Raw genomic sequence first — 19,132 nt, 5'->3', positions numbered from 1 at the left:
TACCTGAATTTCGCTTTTCCATTTCAAAGCGAAATACAGCGCTAAACAGTATTCTAAATGATATTATGCTGACCAAAATTAATTCCACATTAAAAGTTCGCCAATTGGTGTCTGGTCGAAATGGTGAAAATTTTGCTGTAAATCAACAAATGGACGCTCAATCATTTTGTCAATCTTTAATCAGAAGATTAGATGCAGATGATTTTAGCATTTTCATAAAAGCTAATGGTCATGAACTTTTAAATTGTCAAAACTGTAATATTAATATGAATGAAAATGAACAAATAATATACACTCATTTTCTTTATTTTCCTGAAAACTGTGGCAATTTAATTGATTTTAATTCAATGTTAATGCTAAAAGACTCTGATAGATTATGCCCATACTGTAACAATAATCTAAAAACACGTTCAGTGGTTATATGCCATAAATATTTGGTAGTATGTCTTCAGAGAATTGGCCCTCAAGGGAATAAGATAAATACCAAATTTTACAATTTTGCTTCTGAAAGTGTTATTTTGGATGATCAAATATTCCGAGTAAAAAGTGTTGTTAAGCATCATGGAAACACCATTGGATCTGGTCATTATACATCTATAGTTAATTATAACGATCAATGGTGGAAATGTGATGATAATCGCATAACTAGAATGTCTGGGTTTGATAACACTTTAGAAGATGTATACTTATTGCTCTTAGAAAAATGTTAAATTTTGTTAAAATACTAGGACAAACATATTTAACATAAACAAAATTACAAATGAGCAAAGCAGTATTCAAATAGTATGAGCAGTGAGTTTTGCATTGCAAGCAAATAAAACATCAGTTTACTCACACTTCTAGCTCAACATGCATCCAGGGGTTATCCGGCCCGACTGTAACCAAAACTCTTGACGCACTTCGATTCAGATACTAGGTTATGATCTCCCGCCCCCCAAAAGATTTCACTATGTGATGTCTTTATATATTAGAGCCATCTTATGCGATAAGTGATTAAACCTAGCTTAATGGCCAATTTGTTAAATGCATGTAATTACTTATTGCAATGGGTGGCGGATTTTTCATTCGGCGAGGCAACTCTTGCTATCGTCTTGAGGTATCAAAAGTCGGAGTATAATGATTAGCGTGTGGTAAATAGAAGATAATTGTAGAAGTGCCTAGTGCTAATGGCATGGCTTACTATTAATCATTCGCTTTCACAATGAAAATCCTTTTTCTAGTTTTATATATATTTTAAATATATATTTAATTATAAAAGTCTCTCTGGGAGAGTAAACTATACAATTTCATATTTATTTGTAAAACATATAATTTTGCTATGTGGTTACTAAGCACAATTAATTCTTTAATTTATATTTTATGGTTTATTTTCAATGTGATATGGAAATGTATGGTTTATCTGTAAAATAGCAAATCAACAGACCATGTCTGTTTTGTTTAAATATGCTATATTAATTTAAAACAGCATAACCTCGTAAAATCAGTTTTCGTTATAAATGTTCATGATATAAATATGAGATATTATTATGTTAATTTATTAAGAATTTTTTAGAGAAAGTTGATGTAATTAATTCGCGATTTACAAAAAACTGATTTTCGCTCTGACAAGTGCCTCTCAAGTCCTGGATGATTCTTAAACAAATAAAATTCTTTTTTTAGCAACATTATCTTCTGATTGTGACAAATGTTTTGTCATAGTAATTTAATATTTATTTTTTTTTAACCATACATTCTTTATTATATTGTATTTAGGAAATTAAGATTGATGACGATATTACTACTTTGGTACCGCTCTTTCCAGAAACGGACTTCCAACCTGTGGAGAATATAGGTATAACATTGCTTTCATATCATTTTTTTAAATAAATTATCTAATTATGCCTTTTGTTACAGAAAAAATAACCTAACGAGAAAAGTATATGCCCTATGCCCGCGTCCTCAACCCAATCCAACCCAACTCAGCCGAACCCAACCCAACCCAACCCAACCCAACCCAACCCAACCCAACCCAACCCAACCCAACCCAACCCAACCTGTGGAGAATATAGGTATAACATTGCTTTCATATCATTTTTTTAAATAAATTATCTAATTATGCCTTTTGTTACAGAAAAAAGAACCTAACGAGAAAAGTATATGCTCTATGGCCGCCTCCTCGACACCCTGCATGGGAGAGCAGAAGAACTTATTAACAATACTAGTGTTTTCTGAAGAGAAAAATAAAATGTAATAAAAAAATTTTATAATTCTATATATTTTTATAGTTACGTTTATCATTGTTACCGTGATAATTATTCTCTAATTCCTTTTAGTTTTTTAATCAGTCAGATTTTATAGTGTGACCATAATAAATTAAGATTTATATGCTAAATTTTGTGTTAATTTCTTAAAAGAGGCATAATATCTTTGGACAATCATGTGTCAATAATTTATATATTACTATTAACATAATAAATAAACAAGTAGAGTTCTATGAAATTCTTGGTTAAAATATATAAACTGTTTAATAAATTACCAACACATTTCTTACTAGTAATAATTAAAATTATATGTAAAAATTCTCCACTTGCTTATAACAAGGAAAATTTAATTTTATTGAATTGTCGATATTTGTTAATGTGAAATTGACAGCTGTAATCATCATTTGAAGTATATTCTCCTTTTTTATTATTTTAACAGTAAATCCAAGATTTTAATTTTCTGCCAACATATATGGGCTGATATTAGAGATATATGTTGCCTGAATTTTCAGGTTTAAGGTGGCCCTAGACTGGAATATTTGAGAGCGATGAATGTATGACTATAGGATGTATGTAAAGTTCAGTGCAACGATATATTAGAATGGTCACCTGTCAAAACACCAGCATTCCACCTGCCAAACAATGTCATCCACCTTCTATTTACATTGTTTGAGAAGTAAAATGCTGGTGTTTTGACGGGTGACCATTCTAATATATCGTTGCACTGGACTTTATATAGGAGCGTTTTTGTTGGAGTAACATAAATGTGCATTGCAGTAACATATATTTCTATTTTTAGTTTGATTTAATGAGCGACATACAAGTATAACACAAATATACCCCAGTCAATGGCCATCTGTTAGCATATTATGAAATTAAAAAAAACCCTTTTACACTTTTCTCATAAGATCACATTCACACATTAGTATTATCATCACATTTTAGTATTATACAGGCAATCCAGTACACAAAATATCCAGTCTATTCATATGTTTTATAGTTTTTTAATAAGACAACAATACTTATATCAAACGTTTATAATATATTTATAAAAATAATATAATTCAAAAAAAATAAAAATAAAAAAAATTAATTTTTTCCCCTGCCACGGAAATGACCCCTGTAGCCTCCCTTACTGGTGTGCCTTAAAATCGCACTGGCCACCGCGTCGGTCACGGCCGACAATAGCGTTTCTGAAAGAAAAAAAATATATATAACAAACTTAAATACAATATAAAAACGTTATATATTACTCTGTTGGTGGAGATTGACGCGCTCCCTACGCCTATGGACCCTGCCACTCCTCGCTCTCCAGTTCCTTCCTCTATTATTTGCATTTTTATTATTTTCTTCTGTAACGAAATAAAGAATTTTAATGTTTTCCGCAATTAGAAAGAAAATAAAAATGGCAATATCTCAGTGAATTTTATACTTACTATTGCGTTGGGAGGAAGATTCGGTGGGTTGGGAGGCTTCGGTGGATTGGGTTGGGTTGGGAGGATTTGGTTGGCTTGGGTTGGGTGGGCTTGGGTTCGGTTGACTTGAGTTGGGCTGAGTTGGGTTGGGTTGAGCTGCCGACTATTCGATAAAATATAACGAACAACTAATTCAAAATATAATCTAAATAAATTCTTACCGGTACACCCTCGATAATTGCCTGTAGGCTTTCGGCCATCGCGTCGAGATCCATCGCTTCCATGGTACAAAATGAGCCAAAATAAAATTCAAACAATGGTTGTTAGGAACGCTGTTTGTATCGTTCAACTATAGTTACTGTTAACTGTGACCATTAAATCAAATAATCATTTTGACGTAAAAAATGCTGTTATTTTGAAATGTCAGTGTGTTTATACCGGGGTGAATCGAAATGAAATTTGTCCTATTATTTTATTAAAAATATTCGAATATATACGCGGGTCAGTCGTAATGATCTATTTAATTTAAAAGATGGATTTAGATATTAGGTGAGTTTTATACTATTGAGTTTATTAAAAATAAATGTTAATAATTCTTAAACATTGGTTTTGGGATATAAATAAAAATTTTTCGAAATTATTAATTTTTAAGAGTAGCCAAGTATTATAACTTTTTTGTGCGATTTGGTTGAAATTTGGTACCTAGGGTTTATTTCGGATAAGATTAATAAATTTTGACAGACATTTGACATTTGACTTCCAGGTTACGTGACTATTGAAACTTTTTTGCTATGAGTCCGATTGGGTTCAAATTTGGTATTTGGGATTGATTTAGGATGCAATTATTAAATTTTGATAGATTTTTGACATTTGAGGTTCGGGTCACGTGACACTGTAACTCTTTTGCTATTGATCCGATTGGGCTGAAATTTGGTATTTGCGGTTGATTTAGGATGCAATTAATAAATGTTGACTGATATTTGACATTTGAGGTCCAGGTCACGTGATACTGTAACTCTTTTGCTATTAATCCGATTGGGTTGAAATTTGGTATTTAGAGTTTATTTAGGATGCAATTAATAAACGTTAACAGATATTTGACATAATAACACATTATATTGACATACAACGCGACTATATAACAAATTATGGTTCTTTGAAGCATGATACCCCAACCACTGGTCCTCTCTTTCCTTGGCAGGTAAACGTTAGCCTCCCCGACTCACCTAAATACACCTGATAATTTTTGATTTTTTTTTTAAATTCCCTTATGGCTTTTCACAGACAAGACCTAAAGGTTCCAAACTGGTCTCCACGGACCAAAAGTATAGGAGCGAAGCGACTATACTTGTTATATAGTCGCAGACTATATTATGCACGCGAGGTCGGGCCCGAAAAATCGTGTTTTTTTGGAAATAAAAATTCATATCTTTGGCTGTATGGCTAGCGAAACGATGAAATTTGGCATAGGGTCTCTCAATACATTGGGAATGATGGATCCATAAACGAATTTTTTTTTAGGTACCATCAAACGGAGCGGTACTGTCTCAAAGTCAAAAATTCGTAAAAAAACGGGTCAAATTCCTTTCAGACGCGAGAACTCAAATAAAAAGCCTTTAAAAGACTTTAAATTTTTAGGACATAAGGGTCGGTGGGGGCTTAAGAACTGTATACTTTTTGGGCCAGATCGGTATACAGGGTGAGTTATTATAAGCGAACAAAAGTGACTAAAAAAAAAATTCAAACTTCTCCAGAGGCTAAAAAAAAATTTTTATAAAAAAAGTGTTTCGGCGAAAAGACTTCGTTTTATAAGAGATTTGACATACTTGGAGCTTTTTTTTGTAAAAAATTTATTTTACGAGTTCTGGCATTTTCAGTTTTTTGGAATTTTCCGCCAAACGATACTTATTTGGGAAAAAAAGTTTTTTTCAAAAAATAGCTTCATCCTTTACCTTTCATATGCCATATAACCGAAATTTTCGTAAGCCATACAGGGCGAGCAATAATGAACTTTACCAATGAAGGTCCGACCCGAAAATCACATTTTATTTAATAACTTTTTCGTAGTGGCACCTGGACTATTTATATTCTCAGGCATTAAATACTTTAATAACCCCATTATTTATGTAAAATTACAATCTTCCAACATTAATAGGTTCTGAGCAATTCGAATTTTCGCGTTTAATTCATTTGCCACGTCTCTGTACATGGTGAAAAGATCAGACATCATCTAAAAGATCCGAAATTTTGTTTTACAACACATACTAAAATTTCAGGGTTCCAGAGATAGTACAAGTACCCGAAAAATGCGATTTTATGAAAAAAGTCCATTTTTTTGCGTTTTTGCAGGTAATTGGAGGTGTCAACCTAAACTCTGATGAAATGGCTAGTGGGAACAATACTTTGACGCATGGTGGATACAAATTTTTTGCTCGTGACAGGTGGCCGGGACTTGGTTGGGTTTTTTGTAAAATTATGAATGAAAATGAACCGGAAACGATCAGGGAAAGGAAGCACCGAATCAGAAAATGAATGGGCTTTCCGAATCTGTGCATATCATTTGGGGAAATTGTGTATTGCGGCCAGGAAAATTCGGCAAACATTTTGACGTCTTCGAAAAATGCCGTTTTTTTGAAAAGTCAGTGGTTTTATACCGGGGTGAGACGAAATGAAATTTGCCCGATTAGTTTATTAAAATTATTCGAATATATACACGGGTCAGTCGTAATGATCTATTTAATTTAAAATAAAAATTTAGATATTAGGTGAGTTTTTACTATTTAGTTTATTATTAATATATGTTAATAATTCTTAAACATTGCTTTTGGGTTATAAATAAAAATTTTTTGAAATTATTGATTTTTAAGGTTAGTCGAGTATCATAACTTTTTTGGTATTGGTGCGATTTGGTTGAAATTTGGTACCTAGTACCTATTTCGGATAAGATTAATAAATTTTTACAGATATTTGACATGACTATGTTTTAAGGTCACGTGACTACCTTAACTTTCTTCCTATTTGTCCGATTTGCTTGAAATTTGGTATTTGGGGTTTATTTAGGATGCAATTATTAATTTTTCACAGATATTTGACATTTGACTTCCAGGTCACGTGACTATTGTAACTTTTTTGCTATTGGTCTGATTGGGTTCAAATTTGGTATTTGGGCTTTATTTAGAATGCAATTATTAATTTTCGACTGATATTTGACATTTGACTTCCGGGTCACGTGACTATTGTAACTTTTTTGCTATGAGTCCCATTGGGTTCAAATTTGGTATTTATGCTTTATTTAGGACACAATTAATAAATTTTAACAGATAATTAACAAATTATATTTTAAAGTCACGTGACTCTCATAATTCTTTTACTATTAATCCGATTGGGTTGAAATTTAGTATTTGGGCTTTATTTAGGATGCAAGTAATAAATTTTGCCAGAAATTTGACATATTGAATTTTAAAGTCACGTGACTTCCATAACTTTTTTGCTATTAATCCGATTGGGTTCAAATTTGGAATTTGGAGTTTATTTAGAATGCAATTGTTGATTTTTTGCAAAATTTTAAAATATTAAGTTCTAGGGTCACGTGACTATCAACATTTCCTATTCGATTGAAATTTGCTTTAGATGATATGTATAAATTTATAAATAATATTTTGTATTACCCTTATCCTTTTATCTTAATTAGTTAAATTATTTCTTAAATTTGCCTTTCAAAAAAAAATTAAAAAATCATCGGTTCGAATACAAAGGCTTTAAAGGGAACTTATCTTCTTTCATAATATTGTAACATTATTATAGATTTTGAAAAATTTTGTCATTAAGCTTTTTCATTAGTTTTTGAATGGTCTTTTGCCAGAAAAAAGAAATTTTGAATTTGGAGCATGTTTTGGAAAAAAATTCATTTTGGGCCGGATTTTGTTCGAAAATCGATAAATGCAAATAAATAAGTTTTCTGTTCATTTTAGAGTCAAATCGATAATAACCTTTTTGAAAGGTATCCTGAAGTAGTACAAGATAGAAAAATAAAAAATTGAAATATTTCCATAGGGCTCTTGATATTTCGATATTTATAATTAATAGTTTTTTACAATTTTCTCCGATTGTATAATAGCTAGAACCGATTCGTTTTGACAGGCGAATACCTCTTAATAGAGCGAAGAACTCTTATGTAGTACAAAAAGTTGTCAGAGTTAAAGTTTATTAAAAAATAAATAAAAACCATTTTTCGAAATTTTTCATGGCTATACCCCTTTCGATTTTGGAGCAAAAAAAAAATTTTTTTCCTTGGGCTTTTATCTCTCAGGATTTTCAGTTTAAGGTTCATATTGAAATTTGGCTGTAACCAATTTTGGAAAAAAAATGCTACCGTGGGAAAAAACGAGTTTTCTTTTATTTTTTTCATACTTTTACTAATATATCGGATTCTAAAGCTTTGATTCAATTTGTCGATGGCATCTTTTATTCCTTATTCTGTTAAACCTGTTTTAATTTTATTATAACTGCTTTTCAAAAAAAAGTACGATAAAAAAATCGACGTAAAAACCCGTTTGTTCTATTCTAGTACATAAACCCTCATAAGAACTTCTCTCTGAATATTATGGCATTTCTATAAATTATTAACAATGATGTCATAAAGCTTTTTTATTGCTTTTTAAGTAGTACTTATTAATAATTAAAAAAAAATTAAAACCAATTTTTCGATTTTTCGCAGGTATACACCCCCTTCGATTTTGGATCATTTGGTATTTCTGGTTTGGTTGGTTTATTTGGTATTTCTGGTTTATTTAGGATACAACTAATAAATTGTTTTGAAAAAAGGTTTTTAGGCTTTATATTTACAAAACTTCTTTATTAGCAATAAATGTTTTTAGTCAAACACTTGTCTCAAAACTCAATGTTTTTTTCAATTAAATGTATAGTCATGATCCCTGACCATTAACGTTGTTTAGTAGCTCTTGCATAATTACTAACATTTTGTATTTTAACTTTTTTATAAGAAAAGCATTTTCTTCACTAACATTCCCTATGTCGATTAAATTATAAATAAAAAACAAATTAGACTTGATAAAGGAAATCTAAATTTTAAAAAATGCTTCTATAAAAATATTGCGTTTGACAAGTTTACGTTGATGGTCACCACGAATCTCAAACACCATTGAAAGCAAAAATTGTTAACATCAACTAATATTATAAAATTAATATTAAATATTACAATAATAATATTAAATATTATAACATTAATATTATATACAAAAACCCAGAAACCTATTCGTAAAATCTTACAATGAATATAACCCAAACCTAGCAAAAAAAAAGTTCGGCAGTGACGACTACGCTTAAATGTCGCCGTTGCGAATCGCTCCATTAAATCATCGCTACATAGAAGCACCTTAAAACTACAAGGACAAAGTTAACCGTGCTTTTGACAAATAAACGTATATGGAGCGGTATCCGGGGTAACCAGCGTAAATAAACATTCATTTTAGATTCCTTTGTGCATTATAAGCGTTATAAAATTTCTTTCGGGAAATTTTTAAGGTTTATTTTGTGCTTATTTTGAGGAATATTAATTATTTCGAAGTTATATTAATCGGTTTTAGTTATAAGTTTGTTCGTTTGTCATTTTTAGGTAAGTGATTTGGAGGCGTAAGCAGTTGAGTTTTATTGTGCTGGCGATTGCTTCCTTTAAAGTCCTCAAAAAAGCAGTTTTTTGACAAATTTGGCTCATTGAATGTTTTAGATTTTATTTCGCCCAGTTAGTTTTATTCTACAAAATCAAAGGTAAGTTTTTATATTAATTTAAGTATATTATCTGTCATAAGTTATATTATCTGTCAATGTGGAAGATTTTGTTCAATTTTTCGGAACAGGATATGTTAATAATTTGATATTTGACACTATAAACGTCAACGTTCTAAAAGTAAACAAGACAATGTTCTTAACAAAAAGTCTTATTTTCATATTGTTATATTTTTATTTACTTAATGGAGAGACAAAATAAAAATATTTTAGATCAATAGAAAAGTCGTTAGCCCATGATAATACCATAGTATATTTCTAATATTATTGTGTTCATAAGTAAATATAAGCATAACAAATTTGTATATGGTCGAATACAACGTAAATTATCGTTTTTTTCTTAAAAATTGGTTCATTCAAGGATTTTTTTCTTTTAATATAATCGATTTAAGGTAAGCTTGCTAAACAATAAAAAAAAATCTGAAAATCGTTGGGTAGGTGAATTGCTGAATGACCACACCGTAATTTTAATATCCATTTATATTATAAATATGGATAGGTAACAAAGACAATTTAAACATTCATTTTATATTCCGTTTTTGCATCATAAGAGTAGTTAAAGTTCCTTTGGAATTTCTTAATGTGTTCTGTGTGCTAATTTTGAGGAATATTAGAATATATATCAACAGTTTTTAGTTAGACGTTTATATTCTTTCATTTCTAGATTCTGAAGCACCCAACACTCATTAAACTGATTAGATCTAAAAGTGCTGTGCTCCATTGACAAACCAAGCAAGTAAGCAAGGTTTTTGGAAAAATTTTACTCATTGCATCCTATAGTATTGGTACATAGTTCCATTCTACAAAATCAAAGGTAAGTTTTATCTAACTTTATGCATTATCAAGATTGTGACATTTAACAGTCATTTTAAAAATCCATTCTCCTTATAAATATGTATTTACAAATTAAAAAAATATATATAAATAATTTCTTTTTAGTCAAGTGGTGTTTTTAAAAGTACTTTATAGAAACTTTCAAGGTTCTTCTAGAGCAAAAATTAAACCTAATAATTGTTTCTTATCTACTTGCAACTAAAATTATTTTAGAAGTAATGCATTTTGTACCACAAGTTTATTTCAAATATGCAAAGTATTTTTTATGACAATTATTATGCCAATTTATATCTACTATATGATCACTTAATGGGACTCAAGTTTTTAGTTTTTTATATCTAAATATATACATCCTTAAGTGCCTTTATTACTCTACTTACTTACTATGTGTCTACTAATATTATTAAATTAAATTTTTTATTGTTTGCTTTTTTGTAATGAATATATAGTACATATATAATAATAACTAAATAACTAATAAATATAATTATATATATATATATATATATATATTGGGTGGCACAGACAAAAAGGAACACCTAATAATTTTTTTTCTTTTCAATATAAATAATTATGCATTTTATGACTTAAGTATTTTACACGCCTATTTAAAATGTCCAAACCATTAATTTTGGCATTTACTTTATTTTTTTAAATAGCATACAATTGAGAACAACCACTTTTGAAATGCGGTTTCTTTTTCCCAATAATTTGATATAATTATTTTTTAAATCGGTGGTTAAAACTATTTTTCCGTGATTGCTTAATTTAAACTTAACATTTTCAACGCGTTCACGGCACCCTATTTTAAACTTAAAAAAAAAAAGTTTTTTCCTATGAGTATCAAACAAAAAGTAGCAAAAACTAGTATCATTGTTTTCAGAATATTATTTTCTATCGAAATACTAAAATAATATACCAAGTGTGCCATTTAAAATAAGAAAGGTGTCACTCACACACACAAAAACTTATAACTGCTCTTAAATAATTCCATCGATATACCAAATTTCATTTGTTTATCTTAAAGAGTAAAACGGTTATTAAGTGTTTCCTTTTTCAGTTATAATTATATGTATATAAAAATACTGGGATATATATATATATAGTTTTTATTATAAATGTACTATATATTCATTACAAAAAACCAAACAATAAAAAATTTAATTTAATAGGACCTTAAGATAGATACCTCAATTCACCTTAATATTATTCACATCCTTCGGAGCTCTAATAAACTATACTTGTAGGTAGGATGTTAGCTAGATATAAAAAGTAGAGCAGTAATGAAATTGAGGCAGAAGATTTGACTTCAATATTGTGAATATTGGAAAAAGAGAGAATTTATGACAAAAAATGTTTACAATTGTTTTGTATTTAAAAATTATTTTTAATTAATTATTATTCATTATTAATTATAAAATCTATTCTATAAAATCTATTCTTTATTTCATTCATCTAAATTTTTAATAGCTTTTAATTGATTGCATTATAATATGATTTAATTTCGATTTAACATTAGTTAGAGGTTTATTTTTGTCATTTAAAACTGCATTCACAAATATAGTAAATTCCTATAAATTATATATAATAATTCTAAATAAGGCCTAAAATCTAAAATAAAAAAGTATTTAAATTCTTATACAACATATGCATATAACTATGTTTTAGATGAGTGACATAGATTGTTCTATAATATTTTCTTGCTGGACAACTTTTCAATAAATGTTCTATTAAAATTATTAGTTAAATTGTCAATTTCTAAAATGTATCCAGGATTGTCGTTAAAGTATGCTTAATAAAATTTTCAGATGCCAAAAATGAGTAAAAAGTCCGCTAAGACGAAAAATATCCAGCAAAAAAAAAATATTTAGCCAAAAAGTTGGAAAATACAGAAAGCGGTAACAAAGGGGAAAATTTACAAAATACTAGTAAACAAGTACATGTGCAACACAAGTTGCCCATAAACAAGATCTCAGAGGATAGTACAAGTAAGGTAAAATTCAATGAAGTTGTAATAGAGTCTAATAAGCGAAAGTCATTGACGGTTATTGACAACAATGAAGTATTGTCATCAAAAACTGTTAATCATAAAAAACAAAAAGTTATTGATTCTTTTCAAAAGTTATCCCATACAGGTGAAATTCAGAATAGTGAAAAAATGCAGGAAGACACTACAATCAATCATCCAACCAAGTTTGAACTAGCATTAAGAGAAGGCCCCACCATTGTTTGCAGTTGTTGTTTGAGATTATGGTTTCCCACTTCATGTACAAAAATAAATCTACAATTGCTAAAAAACAAATTTGGAAACCAATTCATTACACAAATTTGCAATGATGGGGTTTTCTTTTGCAAGTCTTGCTCATCAAATATTTATAAAGGACAATTGCCAAAGTTCTGGTCCGGCAATCATAATATTGTTCACCCTATACCAGTTGAGCTAAAAGATCTGACTATCCTTGAAGAAAGGATGGTGTCGGCCAGGTTACCTTTCATGCAAATCCGACAGGTAGGATATGCACGACAGTGTTACATAACTGGCCAAATAGTCAATGTCCCTATAAATATAGATACTTCGACCAAATTATTGCCTAGAAATGTAGAGGAGACACAAACTATTCAGGTTAAGCTCAAGAGAAAAATGAACTATAAAAATGATTATCTCCTGGAAACCATACGGCCCGCAGTTGTTCTAAAAGCGGCAAAATTTTTGTGTCAACAACCTCTTTACATACAAGAAGGCATAAAGCAATCAGATGATTGGGAAAAAAATATTAATGACTATATACGATCTCAAGTAGAATCCTCTGCACAGATCTTAAATGAAGGCTCAAAAGTGTTGGAACTGGATTCTAAAACAGTGTGTAGTGAAAATTTTGAAGAATTGTTCGATAATGCGTTTTTCGAAACAATGGAAGTGCCCCTAGAATCTAAGAATGACGATAAAAATATTCAAAAAGAATCTTCAATTGAAAAAAACAATATATACAATTTAGAGGAATTCTTAGATGAAGAAGAAGAGCCTTTAAATCCTGGGGGCCAAGAAACTTTGCTTGACAAATGTAACCTAGAAAATATCTATGCACGCGAGGTCGGGCCCGAAAAATCGTGTTTTTTTGGAAATAAAAATTCATATCTTTGGCTGTATGGCTAGCGAAACGATGAAATTTGGCATAGGGTCTCTCAATACATTGGGAATGATGGATCCATAAACGAATTTTTTTTTAGGTACCATCAAACGGAGCGGTACTGTCTCAAAGTCAAAAATTCGTAAAAAAACGGGTCAAATTCCTTTCAGACGCGAGAACTCAAATAAAAAGCCTTTAAAAGACTTTAAATTTTTAGGACATAAGGGTCGGTGGGGGCTTAAGAACTGTATACTTTTTGGGCCAGATCGGTATACAGGGTGAGTTATTATAAGCGAACAAAAGTGACTAAAAAAAAAATTCAAACTTCTCCAGAGGCTAAAAAAAAATGTTTATAAAAAAAGTGTTTCGGCGAAAAGACTTCGTTTTATAAGAGATTTGACATACTTGGAGCTTTTTTTTGTAAAAAATTTATTTTACGAGTTCTGGCATTTTCAGTTTTTTGGAATTTTCCGCCAAACGATACTTATTTGGGAAAAAAAGTTTTTTTCAAAAAATAGCTTCATCCTTTACCTTTCATATGCCATATAACCGAAATTTTCGTAAGCCATACAGGGCGAGCAATAATGAACTTTACCAATGAAGGTCCGACCCGAAAATCACATTTTATTTAATAACTTTTTCGTAGTGGCACCTGGACTATTTATATTCTCAGGCATTAAATACTTTAATAACCCCATTATTTATGTAAAATTACAATCTTCCAACATTAATAGGTTCTGAGCAATTCGAATTTTCGCGTTTAATTCATTTGCCACGTCTCTGTACATGGTGAAAAGATCAGACATCATCTAAAAGATCCGAAATTTTGTTTTACAACACATACTAAAATTTCAGGGTTCCAGAGATAGTACAAGTACCCGAAAAATGCGATTTTATGAAAAAAGTCCATTTTTTTGCGTTTTTGCAGGTAATTGGAGGTGTCAACCTAAACTCTGATGAAATGGCTAGTGGGAACAATACTTTGACGCATGGTGGATACAAATTTTTTGCTCGTGACAGGTGGCCGGGACTTGGTTGGGTTTTTTGTAAAATTATGAATGAAAATGAACCGGAAACGATCAGGGAAAGGAAGCACCGAATCAGAAAATGAATGGGCTTTCCGAATCTGTGCATATCATTTGGGGAAATTGTGTATTGCGGCCAGGAAAATTCGGCAAACATTTTGACGTCTTCGAAAAATGCCGTTTTTTTGAAAAGTCAGTGGTTTTATACCGGGGTGAGACGAAATGAAATTTGCCCGATTATTTTATTAAAATTATTCGAATATATACACGGGTCAGTCGTAATGATCTATTTAATTTAAAATAAAAATTTAGATATTAGGTGAGTTTTTACTATTTAGTTTATTATTAATATATGTTAATAATTCTTAAACATTGCTTTTGGGTTATAAATAAAAATTTTTTGAAATTATTGATTTTTAAGGTTAGTCGAGTATCATAACTTTTTTGGTGTTGGTGCGATTTGGTTGAAATTTGGTACCTAGTACCTATTTCGGATAAGATTAATAAATTTTTACAGATATTTGACATGACTATGTTTTAAGGTCACGTGACTACCTTAACTTTCTTCCTATTTGTCCGATTTGCTTGAAATTTGGTATTTGGGGTTTATTTAGGATGCAATTATTAATTTTTCACAGATATTTGACATTTGACTTCCAGGTCACGTGACTATTGTAACTTTTTTGCTATTGGTCTGATTGGGTTCAAATTTGGTATTTGGGCTTTATTTAGAATGCAATTATTAATTTTCGACTGATATTTGACATTTGACTTCCGGGTCACGTGACTATTGTAACTTTTTTGCTATGAGTCCCATTGGGTTCAAATTTGGTATTTATGCTTTATTTAGGACACAATTAATAAATTTTAACAGATAATTAACAAATTATATTTTAAAGTCACGTGACTCTCATAATTCTTTTACTATTAATCCGATTGGGTTGAAATTTAGTATTTGGGCTTTATTTAGGATGCAAGTAATAAATTTTGCCAGAAATTTGACATATTGAATTTTAAAGTCACGTGACTTCCATAACTTTTTTGCTATTAATCCGATTGGGTTCAAATTTGGAATTTGGAGTTTATTTAGAATGCAATTGTTGATTTTTTGCAAAATTTTAAAATATTAAGTTCTAGGGTCACGTGACTATCAACATTTCCTATTCGATTGAAATTTGCTTTAGATGATATGTATAAATTTATAAATAATATTTTGTATTACCCTTATCCTTTTATCTTAATTAGTTAAATTATTTCTTAAATTTGCCTTTCAAAAAAAAATTAAAAAATCATCGGTTCGAATACAAAGGCTTTAAAGGGAACTTATCTTCTTTCATAATATTGTAACATTATTATAGATTTTGAAAAATTTTGTCATTAAGCTTTTTCATTAGTTTTTGAATGGTCTTTTGCCAGAAAAAAGAAATTTTGAATTTGGAGCATGTTTTGGAAAAAAATTCATTTTGGGCCGGATTTTGTTCGAAAATCGATAAATGCAAATAAATAAGTTTTCTGTTCATTTTAGAGTCAAATCGATAATAACCTTTTTGAAAGGTATCCTGAAGTAGTACAAGATAGAAAAATAAAAAATTGAAATATTTCCATAGGGCTCTTGATATTTCGATATTTATAATTAATAGTTTTTTACAATTTTCTCCGATTGTATAATAGCTAGAACCGATTCGTTTTGACAGGCGAATACCTCTTAATAGAGCGAAGAACTCTTATGTAGTACAAAAAGTTGTCAGAGTTAAAGTTTATTAAAAAATAAATAAAAACCATTTTTCGAAATTTTTCATGGCTATACCCCTTTCGATTTTGGAGCAAAAAAAAAATTTTTTTCCTTGGGCTTTTATCTCTCAGGATTTTCAGTTTAAGGTTCATATTGAAATTTGGCTGTAACCAATTTTGGAAAAAAAATGCTACCGTGGGAAAAAACGAGTTTTCTTTTATTTTTTTCATACTTTTACTAATATATCGGATTCTAAAGCTTTGATTCAATTTGTCGATGGCATCTTTTATTCCTTATTCTGTTAAACCTGTTTTAATTTTATTATAACTGCTTTTCAAAAAAAAGTACGATAAAAAAATCGACGTAAAAACCCGTTTGTTCTATTCTAGTACATAAACCCTCATAAGAACTTCTCTCTGAATATTATGGCATTTCTATAAATTATTAACAATGATGTCATAAAGCTTTTTTATTGCTTTTTAAGTAGTACTTATTAATAATTAAAAAAAAATTAAAACCAATTTTTCGATTTTTCGCAGGTATACACCCCCTTCGATTTTGGATCATTTGGTATTTCTGGTTTGGTTGGTTTATTTGGTATTTCTGGTTTATTTAGGATACAACTAATAAATTGTTTTGAAAAAAGGTTTTTAGGCTTTATATTTACAAAACTTCTTTATTAGCAATAAATGTTTTTAGTCAAACACTTGTCTCAAAACTCAATGTTTTTTTCAATTAAATGTATAGTCATGATCCCTGACCATTAACGTTGTTTAGTAGCTCTTGCATAATTACTAACATTTTGTATTTTAACTTTTTTATAAGAAAAGCATTTTCTTCACTAACATTCCCTATGTCGATTAAATTATAAATAAAAAACAAATTAGACTTGATAAAGGAAATCTAAATTTTAAAAAATGCTTCTATAAAAATATTGCGTTTGACAAGTTTACGTTGATGGTCACCACGAATCTCAAACACCATTGAAAGCAAAAATTGTTAACATCAACTAATATTATAAAATTAATATTAAATATTACAATAATAATATTAAATATTATAACATTAATATTATATACAAAAACCCAGAAACCTATTCGTAAAATCCTACAATGAATATAACCCAAACCTAGCAAAAAAAAAGTTCGGCAGTGACGACTACGCTTAAATGTCGCCGTTGCGAATCGCTCCATTAAATCATCGCTACATAGAAGCACCTTAAAACTACAAGGACAAAGTTAACCGTGCTTTTGACAAATAAACGTATATGGAGCGGTATCCGGGGTAACCAGCGTAAATAAACATTCATTTTAGATTCCTTTGTGCATTATAAGCGTTATAAAATTTCTTTCGGGAAATTTTTAAGGTTTATTTTGTGCTTATTTTGAGGAATATTAATTATTTCGAAGTTATATTAATCGGTTTTAGTTATAAGTTTGTTCGTTTGTCATTTTTAGGTAAGTGATTTGGAGGCGTAAGCAGTTGAGTTTTATTGTGCTGGCGATTGCTTCCTTTAAAGTCCTCAAAAAAGCAGTTTTTTGACAAATTTGGCTCATTGAATGTTTTAGATTTTATTTCGCCCAGTTAGTTTTATTCTACAAAATCAAAGGTAAGTTTTTATATTAATTTAAGTATATTATCTGTCATAAGTTATATTATCTGTCAATGTGGAAGATTTTGTTCAATTTTTCGGAACAGGATATGTTAATAATTTGATATTTGACACTATAAACGTCAACGTTCTAAAAGTAAACAAGACAATGTTCTTAACAAAAAGTCTTATTTTCATATTGTTATATTTTTATTTACTTAATGGAGAGACAAAATAAAAATATTTTAGATCAATAGAAAAGTCGTTAGCCCATGATAATACCATAGTATATTTCTAATATTATTGTGTTCATAAGTAAATATAAGCATAACAAATTTGTATATGGTCGAATACAACGTAAATTATCGTTTTTTTCTTAAAAATTGGTTCATTCAAGGATTTTTTTCTTTTAATATAATCGATTTAAGGTAAGCTTGCTAAACAATAAAAAAAAATCTGAAAATCGTTGGGTAGGTGAATTGCTGAATGACCACACCGTAATTTTAATATCCATTTATATTATAAATATGGATAGGTAACAAAGACAATTTAAACATTCATTTTATATTCCGTTTTTGCATCATAAGAGTAGTTAAAGTTCCTTTGGAATTTCTTAATGTGTTCTGTGTGCTAATTTTGAGGAATATTAGAATATATATCAACAGTTTTTAGTTAGACGTTTATATTCTTTCATTTCTAGATTCTGAAGCACCCAACACTCATTAAACTGATTAGATCTAAAAGTGCTGTGCTCCATTGACAAACCAAGCAAGTAAGCAAGGTTTTTGGAAAAATTTTACTCATTGCATCCTATAGTATTGGTACATAGTTCCATTCTACAAAATCAAAGGTAAGTTTTATCTAACTTTATGCATTATCAAGATTGTGACATTTAACAGTCATTTTAAAAATCCATTCTCCTTATAAATATGTATTTACAAATTAAAAAAATATATATAAATAATTTCTTTTTAGTCAAGTGGTGTTTTTAAAAGTACTTTATAGAAACTTTCAAGGTTCTTCTAGAGCAAAAATTAAACCTAATAATTGTTTCTTATCTACTTGCAACTAAAATTATTTTAGAAGTAATGCATTTTGTACCACAAGTTTATTTCAAATATGCAAAGTATTTTTTATGACAATTATTATGCCAATTTATATCTACTATATGATCACTTAATGGGACTCAAGTTTTTAGTTTTTTATATCTAAATATATACATCCTTAAGTGCCTTTATTACTCTACTTACTTACTATGTGTCTACTAATATTATTAAATTAAATTTTTTATTGTTTGCTTTTTTGTAATGAATATATAGTACATATATAATAATAACTAAATAACTAATAAATATAATATAT

At 29.3% G+C, this 19,132-nt stretch overlaps 3 protein-coding genes across 41 annotated transcripts in view; 2 read left to right on the top strand and 1 right to left on the bottom strand.

The window, feature by feature from the left end:
• LOC126748056 (uncharacterized) overlaps positions 1 to 19,132 on the top strand; it is a 1,030,708-nt gene that overhangs the window by 283,976 nt on the left and 727,600 nt on the right. For 6 of the 39 annotated variants that reach the window (XM_050457048.1, XM_050457047.1, XM_050457064.1 and 3 more), the window contains 4 exons: positions 1,802 to 1,831; positions 1,894 to 1,999; positions 2,035 to 2,048; positions 2,111 to 2,251. The exons of 3 other annotated variants lie outside the window; for them this stretch is intronic. In XM_050457048.1, coding sequence (XP_050313005.1) covers positions 1,802 to 1,831; positions 1,894 to 1,999; positions 2,035 to 2,048; positions 2,111 to 2,192 — 232 coding nt within the window. In that variant the 3' untranslated portion in view covers positions 2,193 to 2,251. Of the gene's footprint in view, positions 1 to 1,801; positions 1,832 to 1,893; positions 2,049 to 2,110; positions 2,252 to 10,205; positions 10,275 to 12,287; positions 12,430 to 19,132 lie in introns of those variants that run through there. 30 more of the 39 variants (XR_007664595.1, XR_007664594.1, XM_050457052.1 and 27 more) reach the window with 8 other exon arrangements.
• The window catches only part of LOC126748063 (uncharacterized), a 173,665-nt gene that overhangs the window by 940 nt on the left and 153,593 nt on the right, over positions 1 to 19,132 (top strand). The window lies entirely within an intron of this gene.
• On the bottom strand, positions 3,263 to 4,032 carry LOC126748072 (protein SGT1 homolog). The gene is made up of 4 exons (XM_050457084.1): positions 3,877 to 4,032; positions 3,677 to 3,818; positions 3,494 to 3,592; positions 3,263 to 3,433 (listed from the first exon to the last, which is right to left on the bottom strand). Exons 1-4 carry the CDS (start codon positions 3,937 to 3,939, stop codon positions 3,330 to 3,332), a joined length of 408 nt encoding a protein of 135 aa, XP_050313041.1. The 5' UTR covers positions 3,940 to 4,032; the 3' UTR covers positions 3,263 to 3,329.

The sequence above is a fragment of the Anthonomus grandis genome, chromosome 21 (genome assembly GCF_022605725.1).
Source record: "Anthonomus grandis grandis chromosome 21, icAntGran1.3, whole genome shotgun sequence".
Classification (NCBI taxonomy): Eukaryota; Metazoa; Arthropoda; class Insecta; order Coleoptera; family Curculionidae; genus Anthonomus; species Anthonomus grandis.
The sequence above is the reverse complement of the archived record's forward strand: the minus strand, read 5'-3'. Positions and strand labels throughout refer to the sequence as shown.

Bases quoted from the DNA above. Each gene is read 5' to 3' on its own strand.
- LOC126748072 (XM_050457084.1), bottom strand. From the start codon at position 3,939: ATGGAAGCGATGGATCTCGACGCGATGGCCGAAAGCCTACAGGCAATT. The intron at 3,819-3,876 runs GTAAGAATTTAT...TTTATCGAATAG, and splicing joins CAATTATCGAGGGTGTACCG to TCGGCAGCTCAACCCAACCC. The intron at 3,434-3,493 runs GTAATATATAAC...TTTTTCTTTCAG, and splicing joins CGTCAATCTCCACCAACAGA to AAACGCTATTGTCGGCCGTG.